At 41.6% G+C, this 26,689-nt stretch overlaps 2 protein-coding genes and 1 long non-coding RNA gene across 5 annotated transcripts; 2 read left to right on the top strand and 1 right to left on the bottom strand.

Moving 5' to 3' along the window:
• The first annotated feature begins 1,593 nt into the window (after positions 1 to 1,593).
• LOC133272008 (disintegrin and metalloproteinase domain-containing protein 9-like) lies at positions 1,594 to 20,930 on the top strand. Of its 2 annotated transcripts, XM_061458554.1 has the most exons (23): positions 1,594 to 1,754; positions 2,183 to 2,379; positions 4,734 to 4,828; positions 5,708 to 5,784; positions 6,421 to 6,499; positions 7,450 to 7,526; positions 9,265 to 9,484; positions 9,978 to 10,043; positions 10,125 to 10,196; positions 11,287 to 11,459; positions 11,945 to 12,029; positions 13,285 to 13,406; positions 14,291 to 14,462; positions 14,978 to 15,067; positions 15,596 to 15,791; positions 15,913 to 16,018; positions 16,224 to 16,398; positions 16,792 to 16,872; positions 17,486 to 17,591; positions 18,698 to 18,830; positions 19,242 to 19,305; positions 19,785 to 19,837; positions 20,354 to 20,930. In XM_061458554.1, the coding sequence occupies exons 2-23, from the start codon at positions 2,310 to 2,312 to the stop codon at positions 20,430 to 20,432; spliced, it is 2,391 nt and encodes a 796-aa protein (XP_061314538.1). In that variant the 5' UTR covers positions 1,594 to 1,754; positions 2,183 to 2,309; the 3' UTR covers positions 20,433 to 20,930. The 2 variants fall into 2 exon arrangements, with proteins under 2 accessions (XP_061314538.1, XP_061314539.1); XM_061458555.1 differs by lacking the exon at positions 1,594 to 1,754 and having other exon boundaries at positions 2,157 to 2,379.
• LOC133272011 (uncharacterized) lies at positions 6,755 to 21,695 on the bottom strand. 2 transcript variants are annotated; one of them, XR_009744324.1, is made up of 3 exons: positions 21,570 to 21,695; positions 16,193 to 16,382; positions 6,755 to 9,654 (listed from the first exon to the last, which is right to left on the bottom strand). It is a non-coding gene; the product is annotated as an uncharacterized LOC133272011 (long non-coding RNA). The 2 variants fall into 2 exon arrangements; XR_009744323.1 differs by having other exon boundaries at positions 21,575 to 21,695.
• Positions 21,696 to 21,793: 98 nt separating this feature from the next.
• Positions 21,794 to 25,877, top strand: PSTK (phosphoseryl-tRNA kinase). The gene is made up of 7 exons (XM_061459547.1): positions 21,794 to 21,826; positions 21,905 to 22,246; positions 22,458 to 22,743; positions 23,447 to 23,642; positions 24,060 to 24,135; positions 25,367 to 25,460; positions 25,650 to 25,877. The coding sequence occupies exons 1-7, from the start codon at positions 21,794 to 21,796 to the stop codon at positions 25,853 to 25,855; spliced, it is 1,233 nt and encodes a 410-aa protein (XP_061315531.1). The 3' UTR covers positions 25,856 to 25,877.
• Positions 25,878 to 26,689: the final 812 nt, after the last annotated feature.

Raw genomic sequence — 26,689 nt, 5'->3', positions numbered from 1 at the left:
CTTTTAAAGAGCTTTATTATTCCATCCATTAGAGGAAGTACTGGCAGTGCCTGACTTGAACTGCTTTTATTCAGTGTCTTGAAATGCACTGAGTAAAAGCTGTTGATAGGGAAGCAAGTGTTGGCTTCACAGGTAGCACAGGCATGCAGAGTCCAGTATTTTTATCTGGTCTACCTCATATTTTCATTGCCAGGAAAACCAATGTGTTTTGAAGACTCTCAGATGTTGATGGTGGCAACTCTCAGGAGCAGAGTTTGCGGACAGGATAATTTGATTTGAACAAATATCTCACAGTTCTCCCTTAGCTTAACTTGTGCCAACAGCAGTTTCATAGTGATTTGAAAAGACAGACATGTGCTCTTCTAAGAAAAAGACCTGAATTATCTTGTCCTTTACATTCCCTTTATACCTGTTATGTTTTCAGATGCTTTCTAAACACCCTGAAGTAGACACTTACATTCTTCAGCTCAGTGATTCACAGTTGAGAGGTTTTTTAATTACAAAAAATAGTTGAGATGTGTTTCCAAGCATCATTCCGGTGCTGTTGGTTTATTGATTTTGAGCTGGTTTGGGATTTTCCCCTCTCCCCTCTCTGGATGACAAAACTGAACAGAAGTTGACATGAATCCAACATATCCTGAAGCAGTTAATAGGAGCTCTGGAGTTTTTGGTAGCCGTGTTCTGCTTGGTGTTTGTGGTATTTCAGTATCACCACTACTGCAATGATGATATTTGAAATCAAAACCACCACTGAAAGAGTGTAGAAGCTGTATTGGAGGTTTGGGGATTCTTCAGCATCTGCTTTAGTGAGGGATTCTGTGTAGAGAGAAACATCCCCTTCCTCAACCTGCTGCTCACGCTCTGGGGGTACAGCCCAGCACACTGGGGGGTTCTGGGCTCAAGCACACACTGAAGCCAGGTCATGGGGAGCTCCTCCTCACCCAACACCTGCAAGTCCTTCTCCTCAGGGCTTCTCCATGCAGTCTCTGCCCAGCCTATGTTTGTGCTTGGGATTGCCCTGTCCCAGGTGCAGGACCTTGCACTTGGCCTTGTTGAAGTGCATGAGGTTCACACCATCCTCAGTCCTTTTTCTATTAAAATAAAGTGTTCTTGGAGAGGTGGGAAATCCTTAAAATCATGTCCATGCTACGGGACCTCATAAACTAGCAACATCTGGAGCAATAGAATTCTCTCTTTGAGTTACATGCTAATAGGGCACCACATAGGAGACAGACTATAAATAAAAGATTGGATTCATCTAATTTTCAGTAGGATCCCAGCTTCTGGAGTCAGGGAAAGCTGCTGTGCTACAGACATAAACCCAGGGAACGTGGCTATCGAGTTCTAACTCCTTGTGCTCGGCTGAGGAACATTAGTTACAGATGTAAAAATAGGGAGATGGACTTCAGCAGGCATTGTATAAGCTGACATTACAAACACATCAGCATCTCTTTCTCTTTCACTTAAGTCATTGTTTCATGTGATTTGCTAGCAATGGAAAATATGTTTGCTCTGGTTTAATTAATGAATTCATTAAAATTAATTAATGTAAATGTTTTAGCTTGAAAACTGTGCTGCCTCAGTCTCCTTTTTCAGGTTCTAAATGTGCTTGATGCTTCTGGAATGTGTTTCAAATTTATCCAGTTTTAAAAGCATTTGGTCACTGCTTTTGGTGGCAATGTGGTTGTATGATGCCTCGGAAGATTATTCTGAACCTAGAAGAGGGATGAGCTGCATCAGGTCACAGACCTTTGGTGAGAAGAATTATTTTTAATATAGAAGAGTTGGGTACAACCCTTGTTTTGGGGGTTTCCATGAGTTTGTGGGGTTTCCATGTGTTCATATACACTGTATTTTGGTTATTTTTAAAGTAAAGGTGAAAAAAAAAAAGGAAAAGAACATGTTGAAATTTCTAATTGCTCTATGCTAGTTTTTTCACTGAGCTGACAATCACCATTCTAAACAACCTGTTTTATCCATCGGTAGCGTGTTTCTAATCTCATATGATCTCACTGGGGCAGTAAAGTCCTTTGGAATAAACCAGTTTGATCCTGGCATGGGTTGGTGCTCTTTCTGCAATCAGCATTTAAACCTGTGCTGCTTTTTATTTGCATTAAGCTGTCTAACCAGTTTTTTTTTGAAAGCCTAATGGATTAAATTTTACTTCCCGTTTCCTTAGCAGAGATGAAGCATCCAAGTGCTTTTTCTGCTGTTTACCTTCGGAGCAGACGGTTCTTGTTCTTCTAGTTCTCCTGCATAGAGCCAGGTACACAGTGTCTGCTGGGTTACTGTAGTAGTTTCTCCAGGAAATGTTAAAACACAGCCTATTTTTGTTCACTTTTGGACTAACTTTAACTGGAAAACCTTTTGGGATGAAAGGTAAGATTCATTTCAGTTTTTCTCATGTATTCAGAAAGTTTCTCCTAGTCTTCTCATATTCTCTGGTCCTGATCATAATGTTGCACAGCTTTGAAATCAAGCCCTGGCTCTCCCCAGGCATTAGGCTATTAGCTGACCTGCTAATTGAGAAAATAAAGAAAGAGGTGAAGGGAAAAGAATCCAGGTTGGAAGCTTTTTATAGCTGAGCTCTTTGTGGTTTCTCCTCCAGGATGTAGTAGGTACGTAAATACACCCCCTTCTGCACAGGACACTGATTGTGAGAACTGCGCTTTACTCTCATCAGTAGTAAAGACTGTAGAAAAGGATTTCTTCTCAGTAATGCAAGGGAAATCCCTGCAGTTTTGTTTTAGCTCCTCATTAACTCGTTGCCATTTATGATTTGGCTGCAGATATGAATTTAGATGGATTTTGTGATTTAGTAGTAAAATTGCTGAAGATTAAGAACAAAGAAGTAAATGTCGAGAGACGATCATTCGACCGAGACCCGTTTGCCAATAGCAACTTCCACATTTTAGTTGCAGTGGCAGCCTTTAATGTTAAATATATGCTACCTGCACCTACCTTTTTGAAATCCTGATGTTATCTAATGGGTAGAGATCACCATTACACTGACGAATCCTCCTCTCCACTTTGAATCAGTGATTCTGTGGCTCCTTTGCCATTATAAATTCCTTTCACAGACATGTGGGAGGCTGAGGGTGACTTTGGACTGCCATAAATGAGAAGAAATCTCTTTGTTTCCTTATGCAAGGACAATTTAAGAAGGAAGAAACTGCTTCCATTGTTAAAACCCATGTTATTACTGTTTAAAAGCAATGGGTTTGCCTCTGTTGATCGCACTCAAACCAGACTGATGAGCAGACAGGAAAAGGGAAGATGAATTCAAGTTCACACAGTTATAAATAAAGTCACTAGAGATTGTTTTTGTCTTTATAAACTATTCACCTAAAACCAGATACTCAGCAGCCTTCTTACCTGTAGCTTTCCACATTAGCATGATGTTCTGGAGATAATCCTGATAACAGTGTAAAAGGCCAAAAAGCTTTTGCAAGGGTTTGGCTGTGGTTGGAACAAACAAAATGCAGCAATGTCAGGCAGTGGCTGGAGGCAACGCTGTGAGCCAGGATTATAGACACAGCAAGTGGCAGAATTACATCCAGAGGACAACTCTGAAGTATTCCTCATTTCGGGCAATAGGGAAGGGAATATGAGTAAAGTGATTTAAATGGAAATAGAGGACTGAAAGGAGAGTTTGTTTACTCAAGTAAAGGGCAAAAGGAAGTGGAGACATGAGCAAGAGGGAGAAGTGAACAAGTGCAGGACATAACAGTAACTAGGAGGCAATAGCACAGCAAATAGCTCTGTACACAGTAAAAAAAAATCCACACTTTATTTGGGGGTTGAATATATGCTAATGGAGATACAGTTTTCTCCAATTCTCTATAAATTCTGAAATATCCTGGCAAAGTTGGATCTATCATTCAAAGCAATAGTACTATATGTCTATATAGAACCATGCTATGGATTCACAGATCAGCACAGGCTTCCTGGCACTGACAAAGTGATTTCACAAAGCTTGAAGGAACTTAATTCTATCTGAGATGTTAGCATCCTTTGTACAGGTGGTTTTCACTTCAGAAATTACCGTGAGGGGACAGATGGGTGGACAGAGAGGGTACCTGCATGGGTTTTCTGTGGTACATCAGGTTAGAAGTGCAGATCATGGAAGAAGAAAAACTGTTTCAAAACTGAAAGACAAAGTTAATAATCCAGGATATGTGAGAATGAAGAAAAACTGTGTTTAAATCATTCAATAGTTTCTCTTGAGCTCTCCAGACCTCAGCTGTTTCTTCATCACTATCGAAGTACGCACTGAATACAGGAAAGAATTTTTTATCATTACTCTTTTTTTCTTGTTCATGAGATTCTCTATTAAGTTCCTATCATATCAGTTGAGGGATTTATGTTTTTTTCAGTCAAAAAATAATTTGGTTTGATATTGGCTCTATGAAGGAATGAGAAAAAATGGAGCTAATACCCAGTTTATAATGTAAGTAACTAAGACCAAGAGGTAAAGCTAAGATTGCAGCCAGTTTGGGACACGCTGTTTAAGAAAACTTTTGCTTAAATTCACAGGTTTTAACACTTTACATCAGTTGTGTTTGGAATGCTGCAGTCATTAGCCTTAAATACAGTCAAAACAGCATTGCTATAGGGAATGAGGCCGCATACATCTAGTTTCAACACTCAGAAACCAAGAGTAACTTGGCCATGAATGAAAACATTGATTTCTGTGACTTTCCCAGCATAATCCAAAAGTTCTTTATTTTCAGGTGTATTTTCTGAACAAACATCCAGACTTTCTACATTAGAAATAATTATTCCTCGTCTGACAGGAAGAGAGAAACATCACCCATTTTATCACGAGGTTGGTTATTCTGTTTTTTTCTTCTGATGTTGCTGTTTTGCACAATGCTAGTGTTACACACATAGTGTATGGTGTATATAGATTATTTTTGTGATGGATCGTGCCCTGCACTATGTCTTCAGATTCTTTGTGTTTTCAACTAGTTCTGGGTAAATTTGTTCCCACAAAGGTCTGCAACTGCCCTTTAAGTTAGAGCCTTTCAAACTTCTAGTGCTTTTAACAGCCTTGTCAGATAAAAGGGAGAAGGAATATGAAGAATATTTCCATTTCCCCCAGGTCTGATTAGATCTTGAACTAATGTCCATGCTGTGTGTGTCCTTTTGCTCATTGTATCTGGTCTTTGGATAACCAAAGGATTTCAACCATGTAGCACCTAAGGGGCTGATCCTCGCTTAGTAGAAATGGTGCCACAGAGTTGCAAAGATGAATGAGTTAAAAGAGAATAATCTGAGCCTTTCTTCTTCAGTCTGAGGTCATCTACCTTTGTGCTAGATATCGAGTTCAATTACTGCAGTAACTGGTAATGAAATAGCATTAGTCATCTTCATGCAAAGCTATTAGGGAAGGAAGAATCTGTGAGTCATTTACATAAGGTGTCACGAAACACAATGTGGTAGTTGGGTAAAAGGTGCATTCATGTGCTGTGCCCTTCTGTCTTCTCAATGAAAATGTATAGATTAATAGAATTTAAACTTTCCATAGGGAAAAATATACAGTGTGCTGCTGAGACTGACATATAGAAGGCACAAGGGTTAGGAATCTGTGTTTTGGTAGATACTTCAAATGCACATAGTAGTTGGATGTCTCTTCTCAAAGCTTGGATAAAATAACCAAGTAGAAACTCTCCTAATCAAGTGATATCTTTTGTTCTGTTTTCAGGAGCATTCTGATGACAATGTTTCTTACTCAGTTAAAACCAGAAATGGAACATATCTCCTAAAACTGAAGAGAAACAAGTATGCAGTAGAGTGTTCTAAGGAATCACACCATCTTGGGAGTTAGCTGCATATAGACAAGTATTTTTATACTGAAAAAAATCCAGAAGAAACCATTTAAATGGGAGATTATGCTAATTACAATATGACTGTTAAATAGTGTCTCTGCTATGATCCAAGCTTGCAAATGCAAGGGAATAATATTTTTTCTGTCTGTGAAGAAATGTATTTCAATTAATTATTTATTAGCAGCACAAGATAGTACAATTCAGAAAATCCTTATGGAACATTAGAATTCATCTCAGTATTAGCTTCTTACTAGTGAAGGGAGGGTTGTTAGCCATGTTGTATGTAAGAAATGTGTCTGTTACTGTTGTTCCTCATTCCTGAGCTTGTAATAGCCCAGGCCCTGATGCAATGTAGTCTGCTCAGAGACTTTTCTACAGATACTTTAGTTAAAGGATTTCAAAATAACTTATTTTCCAAGTAATTCAGCTCATTTTCAGGTATTTTGTTTCACATCCATGGATTTTAATATCAATTAGCATGAGTGTGCTGCTAACTGTGTATTTCTTACTAGGGTTCTTGATTTACTTCTTGCTTTCTAGAAGTAAATCTTCTCTGTTAAAAAGAGCAGTAGCTTATTTTTGTTTCCAGAAAGCTTGTTAGCGAAGACTTTATGCTCTACACATACGGGGAAAATGGGAAACTGGAGGCCACACAATCAAAAAATGAGGTATTGTATTAATAACATTCCCCTTTTGTGTCAGAGTTTCTTCAAAATGGGGAAGCCAAGCTTTATGAATTGAAGGAGATATTACCAGTTTAATAGAACTGAGGGCAAGAAGGATGTGTGTGCATCTAAATGTATTGGCAAAGCAAAAGCGAATGCACAACCATTAATTCTGAGTGCCTTCGTATCTCTATAACAGCACAGTGAAAATAGGTTACATTTTTATCAATGAAAGGGAAATAAAAGTGATGCACATAAAAGCATCTACAAAAGGAAAATACATTTGTCTGGAAAGAGGTTTTTGTGAGTCTTCGCATTTGTAGCATTTCTGTTTAATGGTTACCATTGATACAAAACATGAGGTTTGGTGTTTTATGAGGGAGTGGGCTGTTTATGGTGATATACATCACTGTTTTCCAAGGTGTGAAAGGAGATGCCAGGAGATTGTGCCAAGACTGAATTTGAGCTGCCTGATAAGGTCGCCTTTGCATAAGTATGCTATTAAAGATACAACAGCAGCATCAAAGCTTTGTAGTTTTTTGGTGCCAAACAAGCCTTATAAATACTTCTGTATTTCATTTCAACTTTAAACTGTATGTGAACTCAGCAGGACTTCATGGGGTGCTTTGTGGACGGGAGATCTCATATCAGCCTTTGAGAACAGTCTGTTAAAGAACAGGGTGAGCAATGTAGGTGAAAAGATTCTGCTAAAAGATGGTGATGGTTAAACTAAAAAGCTGGTTGTGAGAAGCAAGGGACCTGTTGCAGGTACTCATGTCAAGTCATATTTTACTCCGAGAAGGCTGGGATTACTTCTAGAACAATGAACTCTCTAAATCCGTAACAGCCAGACTTAATGTCATGCAAATACAAAGGTTAGTTAGAAAATGACTTTGCATTTGAAGGCAACAACTTTATTTTGTCATTAATCACATGGTTTTGTTGCATTTCAGACACACTGTTATTACCATGGCACTGTTGAAGGAATTGCTGACTCGGTGCTTGCTCTTAGCACATGCGATGGCCTTAGGTATTAACTTTTGCTTGTTACTTCAGGGTAATTCATTGTGCAGTACCAATGTAAAACAGTAAAATTCATCATACAGCTGAAAAACACCATCCTATCTTGCAAATCTTTTAAAATACTTTCAATATTTCACCTTTTGATGAAGCTGAAGCTCTTTACAGGTTTTATAGTTTCCCTCAGCTACACCTTTTTTCCCTTTTCCCAAAATTCCTTCACAGAGAAAGGATAAAGTGAGAGAGCATAATCTAAACATAAGCAAAACACAGGCATGAGCTGAAGCCTCTATTACGTGATGCAAATGTCTTGACGAGAGACACCTTTGTAGAAGAAAAACAATCTGATGGAGCTTTCACTGAACTTAAGACACTCGATCATACCATAGAATCCCAGGTTGGAAGGGATGTTAGGAATCATCTGGTCCAACATTTCTTGGCATGAGCATGACCTAGACTAGATGTCCCAGCACCCTGTCCAGCTGAATCTTAAGTGTCCAATGTTGGTGAATCCACCACTTCCCTGGGGAGATTATTCCAATGGCTGGTTGTTCTCATGGTGAAGAACTTTGCTCTCTTGTCCAGTCAGAAGCTCCCCCGGAGTAACTTGTGCCCATCACCTCTTGTCTTTTCCATGTGACTTCTTGTAACAAAGGAGTCTCCATCTTTTTTGTAGCCACCCTTTACATACTGGAACATGGTGACAAGGTCTCCCCTGAGGCCTCTTTTCTGGAGGCTGAACAAACCCAGCTCTCTCAGCCTTTCCTCAGTTTGTGTTTCAAAACCAATAAAATTACATTAATTGGAGAAACATACAGGGACCAGATTAATGCATAAAGGGCAATCGTTTCTCCCTGCAGAATCAGTCCACGAGTTGATAAAATGAGATGGCACACACACCACATGGTGCAGATACTCAGAATGTGCTTAGAGTGTGTCCATGCTCCCTGGTGTTCACTGAGCTGGGCTTTTTAGCTGGACTTTGGATATACCTGTTGCATGTAGTAGCCTTGTTCAGTTTGATATCTTTTTGACAAGGAGAAAGAGGAAAACAGGATAAAGATCACCCACATATCTTTCATTGATAATATCACAGTGAGATGCCACTCACAACAAATAATGACACTTCTGGCATTCCTTTAACTGAAGAATAAAATGGCCAACATACTGGTGTTTCAGGTAATGCCGGATCTAAGTAAGCAGAACAGATACTCCATTTTGACTGTTCTGCAAAACTTAATCAGACTCAAATCCTTTGACTACTTCGTACTCACATTTTTGAAGATCTTCTTTCACAAGATATTAACTAGAGAATTCTTGTTCTAAATATAGTTTGAGATTGTGGAAAGCAAGATAATAGGCTCTAAAAGAACAGCAAATGGGCACAGACCGGGTGTTTATGAGCCATGGACAAATGCACTCAGCAGTGCAATACTGCTGTTGCCCTCACAAACACCCTGGTGATTGCTTTTAGCCTCTCTCTGTGTCTTAGAAAATATCTTTTTCTAAAATACTAGGTTACTTTAGCTGCATGGGGCTAGGAGTGAGACTAGAGATAAGGACTAAAAGAGACCCTTTCAGTCGTTTGAACTTACACCCTATATTAAGATAATGTAAGATAATAATTCATTTCAACCAAGTGGTATGAACAGTTCTAGTTTCTAAGTATCCAGCTGTCATTCAATCATCTAGTCATAACCACGAGGGAACACCTGTGGAATAATTATTCATTCTTTTATCATTATTAGAGGAATTCTCTACATTGGTGGTAAATGGTATGGAATGGAGCCACTCAACGCATCCAGCACTTTTGAGCATGTGTTTTACCAGTCAGAAGATATGCAGGATATCCCCTTCCGGTGTGGTGTGCTGAACAGCAGCCTTCATCACGAGGAGTCGTTTGTGAAGCAGGCTGTGAAATACACCTTTGTTTCAAACAGTACCTCTAGCAGGGAGAAGCTTTTGAGGGTAAATACATTTCTGTTTCTCTCTTGAGAGCTTCAGTCCAAGCCACCTCCTCAGTCCATCCCAGCAGCCAAGGGTCTCCAGAGCTCTTGCTTGGGCATGGTGTCACAGCAGGTGGGTTTTGCCTTCATGTTCATGGCCCTCAAACTGGTGGGAGTATCACTAAGGACATCCTGAAACAGAAGAACAGCACAATTTAACACAGCTTGAAGCAATCCTTTAGCAGAAGAGCAGAGGTCTGCCCAAGGCAGTCATGGGTATGACATGAAAGGCATGAAGCTGCCACCCAGCTCATGCATCCCAGTGTCTGACCAGATGTGAATTACTGATATACAGGTATTAGTGTGGAAAAACAGAGCAAATTGACCTTTGAGACCATGTTAAAAAATGCATCACTGCTTTATAAGCACCTGAAAAGAAAATCATGAGAAAGATAAGTAAAGAACCTTGAACTTGTTAATTCTTATATTAACTTCCTGTGCTTTCTAATTTGCAGATGAAGCGAGCTGTCCTGCCACAGAAAAGCTATGTGGAATTATTTGTGGTTGTGGATAACAACAGGGTAATGCTATCATCCAATGCTAAATACATTTTAATACTCTATTAATTTCTTTCTTTGACATTCTTACATGGTATTTTACAGTTTTTGATGAAGAAATCTGACGCTGCTGCAGTGCAAAAGGAAACAGTTGAGCTGATTAACTATGTTGATGGGGTAGGTCAGATACATTGCCTAGATTCAGTAGTTTCTACTACTGATCTGTTCCCAGTTTCTCCTTAAGACAGCTAAGAAAATGAATGAACATCATCTTTCCAACTTCTCCAAATGAGAGGTATGTTAGGTACCTTCATGAAGTAGACTGACTTCAGTCATATGTTATTTAGTTTTATATTATAAACACATATATTTAGTTTATATTTCATAAATATATTTTATAGAATCATGGAACAGTTAGGGTTGGAAAGGACCTTAAGATCATCTAGTTCCAACCCCCCTGCCATGGGCAGGGACACCTCACACTAAACCATGGCACCCACGGCTCTGTCCAAACTGGCCTTGAACACTGCCAAGGATGGTGCATTCACAACCTCCCTGGGCAACCCATTCCAGTGCCTCACCACCCTTACAGTAAAGAACTTCTTCCTTAGATCCAATCTAAACTTCCCCTGTTTAAGTTTTAACCTATTACCCCTTCAGTCCCTAATGAAGAGTCCCTCCCCAGCATCCCTATACCCCCCGTTCAGATACTGGAAGGCTGCTATGAGGTCTCCACGCAGCCTTCTCTTCTCCAGGCTGAACAGCCCCAACTTTCTCAGCCTGTCTTCATACAGGAGGTGCTCCAGTCCCCTGAGCATCCTCATGGCCTCCTCTGGACTTGTTCCAACAGTTCCATGTCCTTTTATGTTGAGGACACCAGAACTGCACACAATACTCCAAGTGAGGTCTCATAAGAGCAGAGTAGAGGGGCAAGATCACCTCCTTCGACCTGCTGGTCACGCTCCTTTTGATGCAGCCCAGGATACAGTTGGTTTTCTGGGCTGCGAGCGCATACTGAAGCCGGCTCATGTTCATTTTCTCATCGACCAACACCCTCAAGTCCTTCTCCTTGGGCTGCTCTGAATCTCTTCTTTGCCCAACCTGTAGCTGTTTTAATTTATAAATACTAATATTTTATATTTAATTTCAAAGAAAGTTATGTCTCATCACTGTGTTGAACTTACTGTTTACTCAGTAGCAGTGATGTAATGTCATAACTCATTTGAAACAGACTGATGTATAGCAATTATCACTGTGTTTTTTCCAGATGTATGCAGCATTAAACATCCAGATTGTTCTGGTTGGATTAGAGATCTGGACAGACACAAACCACATATCTGTGATGGAAGGGTCAGCTGGAGATGTGCTCAGCAGATTTGTCTCTTGGAGACAGAAAGATCTTCTTAAACGATCAAGAAATGATGTTGGCCACCTCATCATGTAAGTTTTCATGCAGTGGAAGAACTACCCACACTGCCAGTGTTGCTGATGTGTATGGTTTAGGGGTTGTGTATGAATGAAAATACAACTGGAGTAAAATTCATTCAGCTTTCAACATTTATAGACAAGAAACTATAATGAATTATTTATAGATAATCAATTTGAGGTGGCTGTACTTAAGCAGGGGGGGAGTTGGACCAAATGACCTCCAGAGGCCCCTTCCAACCTCAACCATTCTGTGGTTCTGTGAACTCAGAAACACTGTCACAGCAGGCTTGGGTGACTTATCATTGTTTTCAAGCTAATTTATTCAGGTATTCATTGTTAATTATAGTGAAACCCTGATATGGTGATGTATTTCTTCTTGACTTCAAGACCAAAATTTGCCTTGCAATTTTTGTTTCAAACTCATCACTGTCTTTTAGTAGAACTTTTAAACATTCAGCCCCTCTTTCAACACCACCTTTAAACTGCTTTTGTTGCAGAGGGAGAAGCTCTTACAGTGGATCCATTGGAATGGCTTTTGTGGGTACCGTCTGCTCACAAGTCCAGGGAGGGTCAATCAGCACTGTAAGTACACAATGTTGTGGTTAATGGAAGAAACTAGCACTGGAGCTGCTAAACCATCACAGATATCCTGCTAGTGGGACACCTGAAGGCTTTCCCCTGTGCATTTACAATACACATGGTTGTAGGTACTGCTATTGGCAGACGTTGTCTCCATAGAAGTACAGCCTAATAAGTAACATGCCCTTTGCTGATCTATTTGATCAAGTCACCCCAGTCTCAGAGACGAGGCTTGGAGTTGTACAGTTCCTTTCATGGGGTTTCTTATGTAAAGACTTGTGCATATTTAAAACTTTTGGCGTATTTCCCAATTTCCCTCATCTCCCTTCATCACATTCCAGTCCATTTGGCTGATTTAGTCCTGAAATAACTTTTTGATCACCTTTTGTAATTCATCTAACTCAAGGTTGCATAAGAAAAAGCCATCCTCATACCATTAAAGTTCATAACCACAGTGTTCTGGGGATGCAGCTACAAAACTGTGTATTTTTCTACTCTTTACATGGATAGAAAGTGAACATAACACACTATATTCTCAAGTGTCAGGATTTCCCCACAGTAAGGCTGTAAATAGGCAAAAATTTTAAAGATGACAAAATTAGTAAGAACGTATTTTTTCCTCCATCACTCTTGCGGCAGAATTGTATCTCCAGAGCTCCCTGTCCTTACAGTATGAACGCCACAATGCCATGGACAATCTCAGAAGCAGATTCTGTTCTTTAACAGAACAGCTGTTCTTTAACAGTACATTTGTCATTGAAGACTCCATTGAAATCAGTGTCATGAGCAATTAACTGTGTTAGAATAGAACAGAATAGAATTATTTCAGTTGGAAACAACTTACAATGATTGCAGAATCACAGAATCCCAGACTGGTTTGTGTTGGATGGGATCTTAAAGCTCACCCAGTTCCAACCCCCTGCCACAGGCAGGGACACCTTCCACTAGAGCAGCTTGCTCCAAGCCCTGTCCAAGCTGGCCTTGAACACTGCCACACACAGGGCATGATCCTCTGGTCCAGCTGCCAACTGTTAATATTCAGAACATGATCCTAATGGAAGGAATACAAAGAGTGGCAGAATTTGGCCCTACCTGAAAATAAAGTGGTAAATTGTTAGTTCTTGCTGCTTCTGCTCTGCAAAACAATTCCGTATTCTGTCTTCACAGCCTCTGAGAGCTCTGGGGCTTGAATAAATCAATAATAACACAGTATTTTCTTTAGTGTCACATTTTTTTTAACACTGATTCTCTCTATTAGTTGAATCATGACAATGTGTTGCGTCATGCTACAGTAGTTGCTCATGAACTGGGACATAATCTTGGAATGAAACATGATGACACAAGGTGTCCTGCATCCTATATTATGCACAGCACAGATAAGTAAGATTTCCAGTTGTTTTATTTCAATAATTGTAATTTATCTGCAGTGACTATGCCTTAGAAGCTGTGAATCTCCCATGGATATTGAAGAACTTTTGTGAATGGGGATTTTGAAAGGTTTAATCACAGAGGTGAATTCACTGAGTTAGGACTTAACCATTTTAACTTTTTGAAACTTTGTATTTTTTTTTTTTTCCAATCCAGTATTTTTTTATTTGTAGCATTCCTAAAAACTGGATTTTCTTTATTATTTATTTTAATGATAGTGTGTTGCTGGTTTTTTTACCCTGCTGAGAACTGAGAAACCTTTATGTATATTCACTGGATTCATGCAAATGTGTATCCTTCACACACATTCTTAACAGTTAATTTAAACCAAACCTCTCAGCTGATGCTTCTTTCAGTTCACTTGTTCTTTGGCTTCCCCTTATGAGAAAAAGATCGTATTATTTTATCTATCATCTTAATTTGTATTAATAAATCAGTAACTGAACACTGGACAAAACTACTACAATAAGATGTATTCATGAGTTCTTAGGGACTCAAAGTAAGGTGGATGCCTTTCTGGAAAGTATTTTTGAATCAAGCATATTCAGACTCATTACACAAAAGGGATTTCTAAGGCCTGTTTTATATAGGGTGCCAGAGTGGATAATCTGATGATCTCTTTGACTTCTGAAAGTACTTCATTTGTGTTATAAATATTATTTTAAACTTTTAGTACTATACTGTATTGCAAAATAGTCAAAATAAACTATCTTGTGCTCTCCCAGCATTATAAAACACGCTATTTATTATAGATGAACAATATTTTAAGGGCTTGAGTTGTATTATTCCCTGTAAGCAAAATGCTTATAATAAAAAAGTAATATTATGCTTTCCAGTGGATCCAGGAATTTCAGCACCTGCAGTGCTGATGATTTTGAGAACCTTATTCTCAGTGGAGGAGGAAACTGCCTTAGAAATCCTCCCAAAACAAGTAATGTTTACAAGGAACCTGTCTGTGGCAATAACGTGGTCGATAGTAATGAAGAATGTGACTGTGGCAAACCAGAGGTAATGAATTAAATTCAATTGGATACTTGCTGTATATTGTGTTATGATATTTGTTGCTATATTTATTGTATAATGCTGGCCTTTCAGTATTTTCATTAATATCTGAGGAGTTTTCCTTGTAATGTTACATCTTGGCAAGCAATATGAAGATAAATGTTAGTAAAAGCCTAAAATCACTGCTAGTGTAGTGGAAAAATAAGACAAGAGAAGGAATGATAAGGAGTAACCCCCATGTGTTCTGCTTCTTTTAGTGTCCATTTAAAGTGTAAACACATCCTATGCCCCTGTGCCACAACACATCAAAACACAGATGTTTTTCTGATGACTTGTAGTAAGAAAATACAGCCAAACTGTGCTGGTTCCTGTTAGAGCAGAAAGCTGTCAAGCTCAGAACACACAAAAGAGACAGTGTGTTTAAAGTCTGGTTTGTCCATGCACTTGGTTTGATCATGTCGTTTCCTAGCTGTAGAGCAAAGTAAAAACGTTGTGTCCCCTTGTCCATGGTTGTTCTTCAGGAATGTACTAACCCTTGCTGTGATGCTGCAACCTGCAAACTCACGCCTGGATCGCAATGCGCTCTAGGACTGTGCTGCAAGAACTGCAAGGTAGACTGTTGTATTAAGCTAAATTAATACTATTTACTAGTGTTTTTTAATGTTCGAAAAGAGCTATCATAGCACTCAGTATACTTTCCCATTATCAAGCTATATTCACCAGTAGGAAGCATGTAAGCAGTGACTTTGTGTCCAACAACTCTCAGGCACTAGCTTAGAAATGGAATATCATCTCTGTGTCACCCCTTGTAGGAGGCAGGAGCAACCAGGTGACTCAGTAGTAGTGATCTCCATTATGCAGCACCAAGGCTCTCCCAAATCTGTGACAGCTGGCTGCTTTTAAATTGATACTTGTGTACATATTTGTATGATCTACCCAAGTCCTGTGTAGGCTCAGCTCATAAACTGTAGCTACAACATATGAAACTGAGGGAAGTTCTGGATATTCGTTAGATAACTGATCCCCAAAACTGCTTTGTCTTCCTTAAAATCCCCAAAGGCTCCCAGTTGTCATTGTTTTGTGTCAGCACTTCTGCTGTTGCAAAATAAAAGTAGGGTGGCATTCCTCTCTGCTTCCAGTTTAAAGTGGCAGGAACAGAGTGCAGATCAAAAATGGACTTCTGTGACCTACCCGAGTACTGCAATGGAAGCGATGCCTACTGCCCAGAGGATGTTTATATCATGAATGGTTACCCATGCAGCAACATGAAGGCTTATTGCTACTATGGAGTATGCCAGAGTTTTGATTCACAATGTGAATCTATATACGGAAAAGGTATGTTGATAATTTAATGTGAAAAGACTTGCAGTCTCCTAATAGATATTCCTAATATCTCTTTTTGTTTCTCCTATTTTTAAGACTAGTAGCTTACTAAGATTCACTGCTTTTTGTACAGGGGCACGAAAAGCACCTGATGCATGCTTTGAAAGAGCAAATATTAAAGGAGACAGGTTTGGAAACTGTGGAATGAAAGGTGGAGTGTACAAGAAATGTCCTGTTCAGTAAGTCACCAACAAATAAAAGCTAACTCTAAAATCTACAATGGAAAAAACATATATTCTGTTACAAACTCCTAAAGCATAAGATTTAAAAGAGGATTTCCTTGAAATGCAAGCTAAAAGGTTTGACTGGATGGTGTATTTGCACTGAAACTGTGAGGTTTTTTCCCTGTTCACCTTGTTTCTGAGTGTCTTTCATTCAATACAGGCATAGTCTGTGTGGCAAGCTCCAGTGCACATCTGTTAGTCTTCAAAACCTTCCTGCCTGGAGCGTTGTCAATAACGCATCTGGGGTTTTATGCTGGTCTTCTGACTTTGACTTAGGATCAGATGTCCCTGATCCTGCTCAAGTTCATGATGGAACAGCCTGTGGAGAAAAGAAGGTAGGATGAATCACAGCAGCATTAAAGAATGTATTTCACCAACTGGGAAGTTCAGAACTTTCAGAATCATTACACAGCTCTCTTATTTGTATGCCATAAGGAAAAAAATCTCCTTTTTGAGATACACACACACAATTAGCTCGTCAAAAACTGGGATGCTACAAACCAAGGAGCTATATTATCAGTTTTCCAAATTACTCATCAAAATGCATCCACAGACTTCTCTGCAACAAATCCAACTATAAAATTGTGAAGTACTGAATGTTCTACCAGCCCTTTTTCTGGACATCTAAGTAAAAGTTGCAGAATTCTAAGCACATACATTTACCTATTTCTAAAAGGACAGGATTTTTTGAAGTTTGGAGTTTGAAAGACACCAATTACTTTTTCCAGGCCTGTTTGGATTTTGAATGTGTTGATGCAAGTAATCTGGGCTATAGCTGTGATGTAAAGCAGAAGTGTAACGACAATGGGGTGAGTAGATGGTGTCTTCATGCCCTGTTTCTAGAAGACAAAGAGAGGTGCAAAATCCCTGCATAAAAGCAATAACCAGACAGATGGCTTTGGGGTTTTCTCACCTGTATTAAAAGTTAAGTCCACCTTTTTATCTGTAATTCATGTGTCAGTACACTGTAAACTGCTTAGCACTGACATTGAAAGGCATTTTTTCTGAATATCCCTAGGGAATTTTCTATTACTAGTGAGCTGTGGAATTATAAAAGGAAAATATTCCTTTGACAAGGACAAGTGATTCCTCACTTACAAATGTTTCCATGAAAGATCAAAATGGAGTCCAAAGGTTTTAAATCTGAGTTCTCTGGACTATAATCTATTGCAGGCAAATAAAACCCCAAAGTTTAATGTCTATAGAGAATTAACTTGCAGTATCAGTATCACTCAGTGTTTTGGGATGGAGGGGGAGAGCTTATTCCTGGTTATTACTTTGTGTATTTCTATACAATATTATGCCATATTTCTTGTTTCCACATGCACTCTTCCATGTGGAACTCCAAATATACACTGGAGATTGAGAGCAGCCACTTCCAAAAGGCATTTGCTTGACTAATCCCTGTTGTATCGACCGTAGGTGTGTAACAACAACGGGAACTGCCACTGCAACTCTGGATGGGCTCCTCCATTCTGTAACCGGTCAGGCTATGGGGGCAGCATTGACAGTGGTCCAGCTCACATAGGTAAGATTGTGAAACTGGCCTTCATTCTGCTCCCCATGGCTGATGATCTACTAATAACAGGGGGCTTCAGTCACTTTTCGACTGTTTTTTTCTACTACATGGAACACTTAATCATGGACTAAGTTGAAGAGCAGATGTTATTACCAGAGCTGTATGTCTGCAGACATCAAGGGAGGTGGTCCAAGGGAGAATCTGAGCTGTTTTGTCTGAGCTAAAAAGCAATACGTTAGTTGCTCAGGATTACTGTTACATTGTTAAGTTGTTAAATATTTAGATATTTACTTAGGTATTTAAAACAGTTCTGATACAATGGATTTAACAGAGGAAGACTATAGCTTGAGCAATAGAAATGGTAAATGCTCCTCCGTGGCAGTGTCCCAAGGCCACGTCGGACAGAGCCTTGGGCAACATGGTCTGGTGTGAGGCATCCCTACCCATAGCAAGGAGCTGGACCTAGATGATCTTAAGGTCCCTTCCAACCCAAATCAGCCTATGATTTATGAAAACATCAGCCTTTATATGTGGAAAGGGTCTCACAGAAATGAGAGGGGTTAAGGAGGTACATGCAGCGAACAGCAGTTGTAAGCAGCTTGTGTAAGAGCCTTTACACTGAGACCACACAAAATGTTTTCCCTCTCTCTGTTTACAAGCTAAGTTCATCATCATCTGTAGCTTTGTGAGGCAAAGAACATTAATATTTTATCAAGCTTTTCTAAATTCATTATTTTAGGAAAGGGAAAAAATGTTTTCTATTTATTAGAGGCTTAGGAAGGCCGAGAAGAGGTGCAGATCAGTTGCTGGTAAGGAAATACAAAATGAGTTTGTTTGCTTTAGAATTCCTGACAAAATATATGGAAAAGAAAAAGGTTTGTGTATTCAAACAATATGGGGTGGGTAAGGCAGAAAGGACTTGTAATAACATAAGGCCAAATCCTATGTTTCTGACCATAGAATCTATACATTTCAGTGAAGTTACTAGTTTTTATCTATGATAATTTGAAGACTGTAGTTTTTACAACAGAAAGGTGGTTTTTAGCAGAAAAAAATTCTCAATATGAGGTTAAATAAGATTACTACCTTACATTATTCCAATTCTTTTTCTCTAGATACATCACTTCGGGATGGTCTCCTTATTTTTTTCCTCCTTGTGCTGCCACTTGTAACTGTCGCTGTAGTAGCAGTCATTAAACGTGACGCAATAAGGAGGAAGTTTTGCAGGAAAAGCCGAAGACAACACAGGTATTTCACTTACTACAAATGCCTATTTCAACACCTGGGAGCATGCTCCAGATTCATTTAGCAAGCTGGGTAGATGCTTGATCTATACAAAGAATTCCAGCCCACCAAAAAGAAAACATCATCCCAGCTAACAGTACGTTGCATAGGAGCCAGTCCTCTGCTACTAGGTAGTTTAATCCAGATACTCCAGTTGTCAGTTCTCAATCATTTTTCTCCCAGATACAGTGCACTTCCCTAGTTATTACTGATAGTTGTATTATATGGACAGAGGGGCACACACATGGAAGTCACCTGTCAAAGCTGGAAAGGGCTGGAGTCGGACATGGAATCCTGATCTCACCACTACAGCCTCATCCCTGAAGGTGGTTAAACCACACGGGGATTTTCCTGATGACATGTTTTTTATTTCAGGGATAACAATGTGGAACAACCAAAGCAAAATAACACACCAAGTCATAACACAAGAAGTAATCAGGTAAGATAGATGCATGCCTGCATTATTTCATGTTTAGTAATCCAAATTATACCATGCCTGTTCTCTAATATAGTTACTGGTGACTTTGTGTCCTTCCGATACACTGAAACCAAGTATTTAAAATCACTTATAAATCATTAGATAAGATTTCAGCTTGGGTAAGCATAAGCTTTATTGTCTGTCTTGTCAATACAGGCTGTGAGTAGTATGGGATGGAACGGGTTGCTACTTAGCAGAGCAGCCAAAGACTGAACTTTGAATTCTGCAGCCACATACTAGAGAAGCTGCTCAGCCAGGCTGTGGATCCAATGCTGATAAAGCAAAATAAAAAGTATCAGACCAAAATGTTGCAAGAGAATATGAAGAATATTACAGAAAATGAAAAACAGTTCTAAAATACCATTAGCTTAATATTCAATATTAGCTACAGTTCAAAATCTGTTTTCTATTAACCTGATTTTCTGCAATATCTTTTCCAGCCTGCCACATCAACTCCTGATTTCTTTACTGTACCACATTTTCCTGTTTCAAGGTTTGTAGTGTTTAAAACCAAGCAAATAGGGATAGTATAAGGGGTAAACTGGCAGAGGGGAGATTTATATTAGATTTTAGAAAAGAATCCTGATGGCTGCCCCATCCCTGGCAGTGTTCAAAGCCAGGTTGGATGGGGCTTGGAGCAAGCTGCTCTAGTGGAAGGTGTCCCTGCCCGCGGCAGGGGGTTGGAACTGGATGAGCGTTAAGGTCCCTTCCAACACAAACCAGTCTGGGGTTTTTAACTTCATGTTTGCTGTGTTTACATTGCTGTATCCTTGTGAAGTTCCTAATGTCTCATATCCTGTTTAGGAGAATTTTCCATGCAGCCTCATATCAGATATAGTAGACTAAATGCTTGTATGGAAAACAGCACAATGGCAACGTAAATGCTACTAGGGAGAGGGGCAGGCAGAGAGATAAAGATATCTATAAATCCTAGCAACTGTTTAAAGATGCTAAAGAAGCAGTTGTCTCAAGTCATGAACTACTTCACAAAATGTGGTTTTGACTTCAGGCAGCCAGTGCAAACCCAGTTTCCAGCAGCTCCTTCAGGACCTCAGCGACCTGCAGTCCCACCTAGACCAGCTGCCTGAAAAGCTCCTTGGGAACCCTCATCCAGTTCTGACAAGGAATTACAGCTGTCCTCCATTCCTCTCCTTGTGCAGCCAAAATGCTTCCTGAAAGCACATACCTCTGGAAAAGACTTGATGCTACCAGGCACTGAACATAGATTTTGTCACATCCATTATTCTCCTAGTCACTGCTGGCTGCATTTGTACCTCTTCTACCTCACTTCCTATTTTTGTTTTAAATCAGAAATCTGAAGTTCAGCTCCTGTTAGATGAAATCTGGAAGAGCATCACAGAACAGGACTCTTCTAAGCACAGCCTTAATTGCCAGGCAAACAGGAGTGAATTCAGTTATTTAGGCATCATTTACACACCTCTAGTCATACACTGCTGTGAAAATTAGAACACAGACGGACCCCATGGGAAGTCTGCAGCCTGTCTACCTCCTGGGTCATCCTCTTGGCTGTACATTGCCAGCGATGCAGCCATTCCCTGTTCTCCACAGGCGAAGCTTTTCCTGTGTGTTGCTCCAAGCTTCAGCTTCCATGCAGTACTATCAGAGCTGGGATCTGTATACCACCTCTCACTACCTGTCACCTGCATACCTTCCACTTCAGTTAGTTGAGCAAGCTGCTCTAGTGGAAGGTGTCCCTGCCTGTGGCAGGGGGTTGGAACTATATGAGCTTTAAGATCCCTTCCAACCCAACTATAAAAGTAACATCACATTGGCCACCAGCAATGGAAAAAACCTCTGTAGATAATGGATCTGAGTCTTGAAGGAATAAGCCATTCCTGTTGTAACAGAAAATGTGGTGTACCAGGGATAACATTATAAACTCAATAGTGGTTTAATGTCTGCTGGTTATCATGGTATGAGATTTGTTCTAGGATCTGACTCCACTACAGAAGCAACAGGTAACTTTCATCACTCTAAAGGGGACAATTGGGAAGTGGTACTTATTCGATATGAACATACACAGGTTGTCAAAATGACAGCTCATGGAAAAGCAGCTGCTCCAAGGAGAAAAAAAATCGCTGGCCAGGAGGAAGCTGTGGATGCCGGTCAGTGTGTACATCAGAGAGCAAACCACACTGACTGCGCTCACCTGTGAGCCCTGGGAATAGGAACCAGCAAAAAGAAGGAATAAATTCCAGGATCACCTCACCAAGGTGGTATTTCCAGCTCCCTTAATGGCCATTTCACTGAAGAACTGGATGGAACAACCCAAAATATGCTGCAGGCACCAACAGCACTGGCAAAGAGGGTCTTCCGAAGAAGTGTCCTTAGCATCTGCAATTGCTATTATTAAACATTATTATCATTTATACCTTCTAACAAGCATATAACGTTATTATGACTTAAATGATCACGCTCAGAACACCCAATGGTATCTTATGATAACAAAAGCCACCGCTGGGTATAGCCGGGACCGCTCATTATCCTCACGCCTCCGGGGTCACTAAACCCTATTATTCAGTTTATTATCAAATTAAAGGTGACTAAAACCGATTCCTCCCGCTCGGGCCCACGCCGACCCCTTCGCCCCGCCCGCCCCGCGCATGCGCGCAGCAGACCCGGGCAGCGGGAGCCGGCGGCTGTGGCGGCGCTGGAGGCGGCAGCGGAGGATGACGATGAGCGGGGCGGCGGCGGCGGCGGCCGGGTGGGCCTGTGCGTGCTCTGCGGGCTGCCGGCGGCCGGTAAATCCAGCCTGGCCCGCGGCCTGCGCCGCCGCCTGCTGCAGCGCCAGGGCTGGGCCTGCGCGCTCCTCACCTACGACGAGCTGATCCCACCGGAGGCCTTCCGCCCACGGGAGCCAGGGGCGGAACCAAACCCCTCGGTCAGTGCCGTGCGCTGCTCTCATTGGCCAGCCGGGAACAGCGTGGCACGGCCATTGGCCAGCTCGAGAGCGTCACTGCCCGCGCGGCGGCCGTTGCCAGGCAACGCGGCGCTTCCTTCATGGCGGGCGGGAGCTCTGTGGTGGTGGCTGTGGTAATGGCGATGATGTGGGGCCGGGGCGAGCTTTCACCCCTGTGCTGCTCCCTCCACAGCTGCCCGACTGGAAGCAGAGCCGGCGGGCGCTGCTGCAGTGCTTGGAGTGCCTCCTGCGGGCGCTGCTCACCGGGGACCCGCTGGCAGCCCCCAGCCCCTCCAGCCAGCCCACCTGGGAGCGCTTCATGGCCTGCTGCCAGCGGCAAGGGCTGCTCCGCTCTATGGAGGGCGGAGGTGGCCGTTACTGCGCGCACACAGCCGAATCCGGGCCGCTCTACATCATCCTGGATGACAACTTCTATTACCAGAGCATGAGATACGAGGTGTTCCAGCTGGCTCGCAAATGTAACTGCTGTTTGTGCCTATGTGTGAGAACGTGTTGTGTAGGAAACTCGATGTGCTTTCAGTGCCTTTCTTTAAGTGCTCTAGCAGAACATGAGTTACTCTTTATTGCTAGATTCCTGCAGTATAGCAAGCAACAGCTTTATTACAGCGTTGTTAGGAATTACTGCATCACTTAAAGCCTTTCGTACGTTGATCTCTAGATGAGCAGCCTTGAAGATAAAATTGTTTTATATCAGCCTCCCAGTACCTAAAAGGGCCAGCAAGAAAGCCAGGGGAGGACTTTGGACAAGGGCCTGTAGGGACAGGACAAGGGGAATGGCTTTAACCTGCCAGAGGGGAGTCTGAGATGAGCTCTTAGGCAGAAGCTCTTCCCTGGGAGGGTGCTGAGGCCCTGGCACAGGGTGCCCAGAGAAGCTGCGGCTGCCCCATCCCTGGCAGTGTTCAAGGCCAAGTTGGACACAGGGGCTTGGAGCAAGTTGCTCTAGTGGAAGGTGTCCCTGCCCGTGGCAGGGGTTGGAACTGGATGAGCTTTAAGGTCCCTTCCAACACAAACCACGCTAGGATTCTGTGATTCTGTTATTTTCAGGCTCAGAACTAGTTGTAGAAGTTCCTCATTCATGTAAAGCCTTTCCTGTGCGTGTTGCTTTTGGAAATCTTTACTTGAACAGTTTAAAGGTAAAATTGTCTATTGATGTTCTTTTAGATTCCTTGAGCTACTGCCAGATATTTTTAGAGTCTTCACTTGAATGCTGCTTGCAGAGAAATCAGCTGAGGAGTCATCCCTTACCTGACCAGACAATACATTTAATGGCAAGCAAAATAGAAATGCCAGATCTGAAGAAAAATGCTTGGGAACAGAACAGCCTCATCCTGCAAAGTTCTGACTGCACTTCAGAGAAGTATGCTCAGTGCAGGGATCCTGCTTTCATAGATGTGTGGGCAGAAGCTTTCTACCGTATCTAAATGGTTTTATGGTGATTTTCCGAAGCCAATCAGTGATGCACAGTACCTGCCAATGGCTCTGACCTCACAGCCATCACTCTTTGTAGAGTTACCTCCAAAACAAACCACAGTTCTAAACTGAGGTTAAAAATATATGTAAATTGTCTGAAACATTCAGCCTGGAAATAATTGGCTGTAGGTTTAATTATAATTGGTTTTCATCTAACTTTCCTTGTAAAGATAATTTCATTGATTGCCTCATACATTTAAACTGAAAACTTGGGGGTTTCTTCCTGTGCTGAGGTGTCATTACAAAATGAAAGAAGAATCTTCAGTGAAACTTTGTTTAATGTGGTTCATCCTTGTTTTCTCAGTGAGCAGATCATCGCTTTGCTGGCTGCTGCCTTGGAAAATCCAGTGAAGCAAAATGAGGAAAACGCTGAGCAAAAGGTAGCGCTGCTTTACTCCGGTCATGGGTCTGCCAGGTGGTGGGGAATGAGTGAGTTATACCTGAATTGTATTCACAATAGAAACTAAGAAATAGCTCTTTGACAGGTTGAGAGAAATGGGCTGGTTCAGCCTGGAGAAGAGAAGGCTCCTTAAGGGAAGACTTTAGAGCAGCTCCAGTGCCTAAACGGGCTACAGAAAACCTGGAGAGGGGCTTTGGACAAGGGCCTGTAGGGACAGGACAAGGGGAATGGCTTTAACCTGCCAGAGGGGAGACTGAGATGAGCTCTTAGGAAGAAGTTCTAGCAGGGGGTTGGAACTGGATGGGCTTTATTGTCCCCTCCAACCCAAACCAGTCTAGGATTCTATTTCTTAAGTACAAAAGCATGCACAGAAAAGTTACTCCCATTTGAAGTGGGTACAGCTGTCACCCTTGCTAAGTTAAACCATTGAAATACCTTGAAGAAAACTGTTAAATGTTCTGTAGTAGCAAAGGGACTTTGGAGCTGTCACACCCTGACGAAAATAATTTTCACTTCTTATGATTCGGAGAAAACTCCAGGAACAAACTTGCCAACAGGGTTTCAAGTTGACAAGCAGGTATTCGCCGGGAGACACGGGGGATAGTTCCTCCTAACGTGTGTCTCCGATTTGCTATACAGGTCATCCTTATATGGTTACTGAGCATATTACATCATTTTCCAAAAGGTTTCCGGCATGCCTACAAAAGTGTGGTGGTCTTTAAGGGTCGTTTACTTTTCCCAGCAAGCTTAATTAACATTACAGACATAGCAGTCATCCTGGCCTTCTACTTATCTTTAACTGCTCTCATCCTGGACATCTGCTAGTCCCAGTTACTCCCCATCCCCAGGTCCTGTCCTTCTATTCTGCTTTTCTCACACCTTTTGTACTGAAGGCCTGAGGGCCTGAAACTATGTCAACTACCTCTAAGCACAGCAGTTATTTTCCATTACAAAGCTATCAAACTTAACATTACTTAGAACTGATTACATTTTGTACTTTTGTGCCTCCTTGTCTCACTTAACATCACACATACCCATCTGTGGTAGTCACCCTGATGCACACACCTGCCCCCAACTCACAGGAGTAGCCTGCACTGCACCAGCCACTGCTAATGCGTTACATGTTTTCCAAGAGAGCTTTAAAAGCTTATGAGTCTGAACCAAACATCATGTGTCTGCACGTGTCCCTCCTTCCTGTGTCACCCCGGCAGGAAGCCGATCGGGCCATCTGTGCAGCCAGTGCTGTCCATCAGGCTGACCAGACCTGCAGACGACTCGTCTCTCAGGCCATGAAGGAGGCCAGAGGTAAGTGCAGTCTGTTCTGGGGGATAGCTCATGAGGTGGGACTCAGCCGGTGACATTCCCTTGGGATAAACCCCAGCCCTGTAGGGGTGATGGAAGCAATCGCATTCAGTTGGCTGGACAGAGTTAGTGAAAGTCGGTAAACCTTCTCTTAAAGCATGAAGTTAAAAGTTTGGCTTTATTTTCTTTCAGATAAAAACATCCAGCCAAGTGAGCTGAAGAGCCTGGCAGAAGAACTCAACAAACTCAAAGCAGAGTTTTTGGAAGACATGAGGCAAGGAAATCATTTGAAAAGCCAGCTTTCTGTACAAAATCAATGTTCTGACCCTGATACATCTGTAATTTCTTTGTTCCAACTAGAGGCAGCCAATATAGTTAATAAATATATTTTAAAATAATGACATAAGGAATAGTGGCATATTTTAGGGGCCCAAAGTGTTTAAAATGCAGTACTGCCTCAGCATTGCAGCTGAAAACATCTGACACAGCTTCCTTCTCTAGAGCATTGTGCTATCTTTAACTCATCTGCCTGTTGGGAGAGCAACACAGCTGTTGTGACCCAAAAGGAGTCATTCAGGACCACCCTTCTTTTGGGACCTATGACCAAGTTCATGGTACCCTTGCGCTGAATTAAGGTGAAATGACACCAGCCAACCAGTTTCATTTCTTAATACAATTCACAAGGCATGTGGTTATATATAACTCAACAATGGTGACTTTAACTGAATCAGCAAGTCCCATTCCATGTGTTTTTGTTTAGATGTAGTCAATATTAAATGAAAGAGTAGAGGAGAAGCATACAGCAACATCTTGGTCCTCTTCACCAAGGGTATCTCACCCTCTGACCTGAGCCCTGCATTTTTGTGTTCACATTGAACATTTTGAGACCCCACTTGGAGCACTGTGTGGAGTTCTGGTGTGCTCTATATAAGAAGGCCATGAACCTGTTGGAGCAAGTCCAGAGGAGGCCACAGATATGCTGTGGAGCTCTGCTCTGGAGCCAGGCTGAGAGAGCTGGGCTGGGTCAGCCTGGAGAAGAGAAGGCTCCTGAAGGGGGGACCTTAGAGCAGCTCCAGGAAACCTGGAGAGGGGCTTTGGACAAGGGCCTGTAGGGACAGGCCAAGGGGAATGGCTTTAACCTGCCAGAGGGGAGACTGAGATGAGCTCTTAGGCAGAAGCTCTTCCCTGGGAGGGTGCTGAGGCACTGGCACAGGGTGCCCAGAGAAGCTGTG

Source organism: Pezoporus flaviventris, unplaced genomic scaffold (genome assembly GCF_033815535.1).
Source record: "Pezoporus flaviventris isolate CSIRO_AGI_PZ_B2104156 unplaced genomic scaffold, CSIRO_AGI_Pfla_v1 ptg000029l, whole genome shotgun sequence".
NCBI lineage: Eukaryota > Metazoa > Chordata > Aves > Psittaciformes > Psittacidae > Pezoporus > Pezoporus flaviventris.
This window is presented reverse-complemented; position numbering and strand designations above follow the sequence as displayed.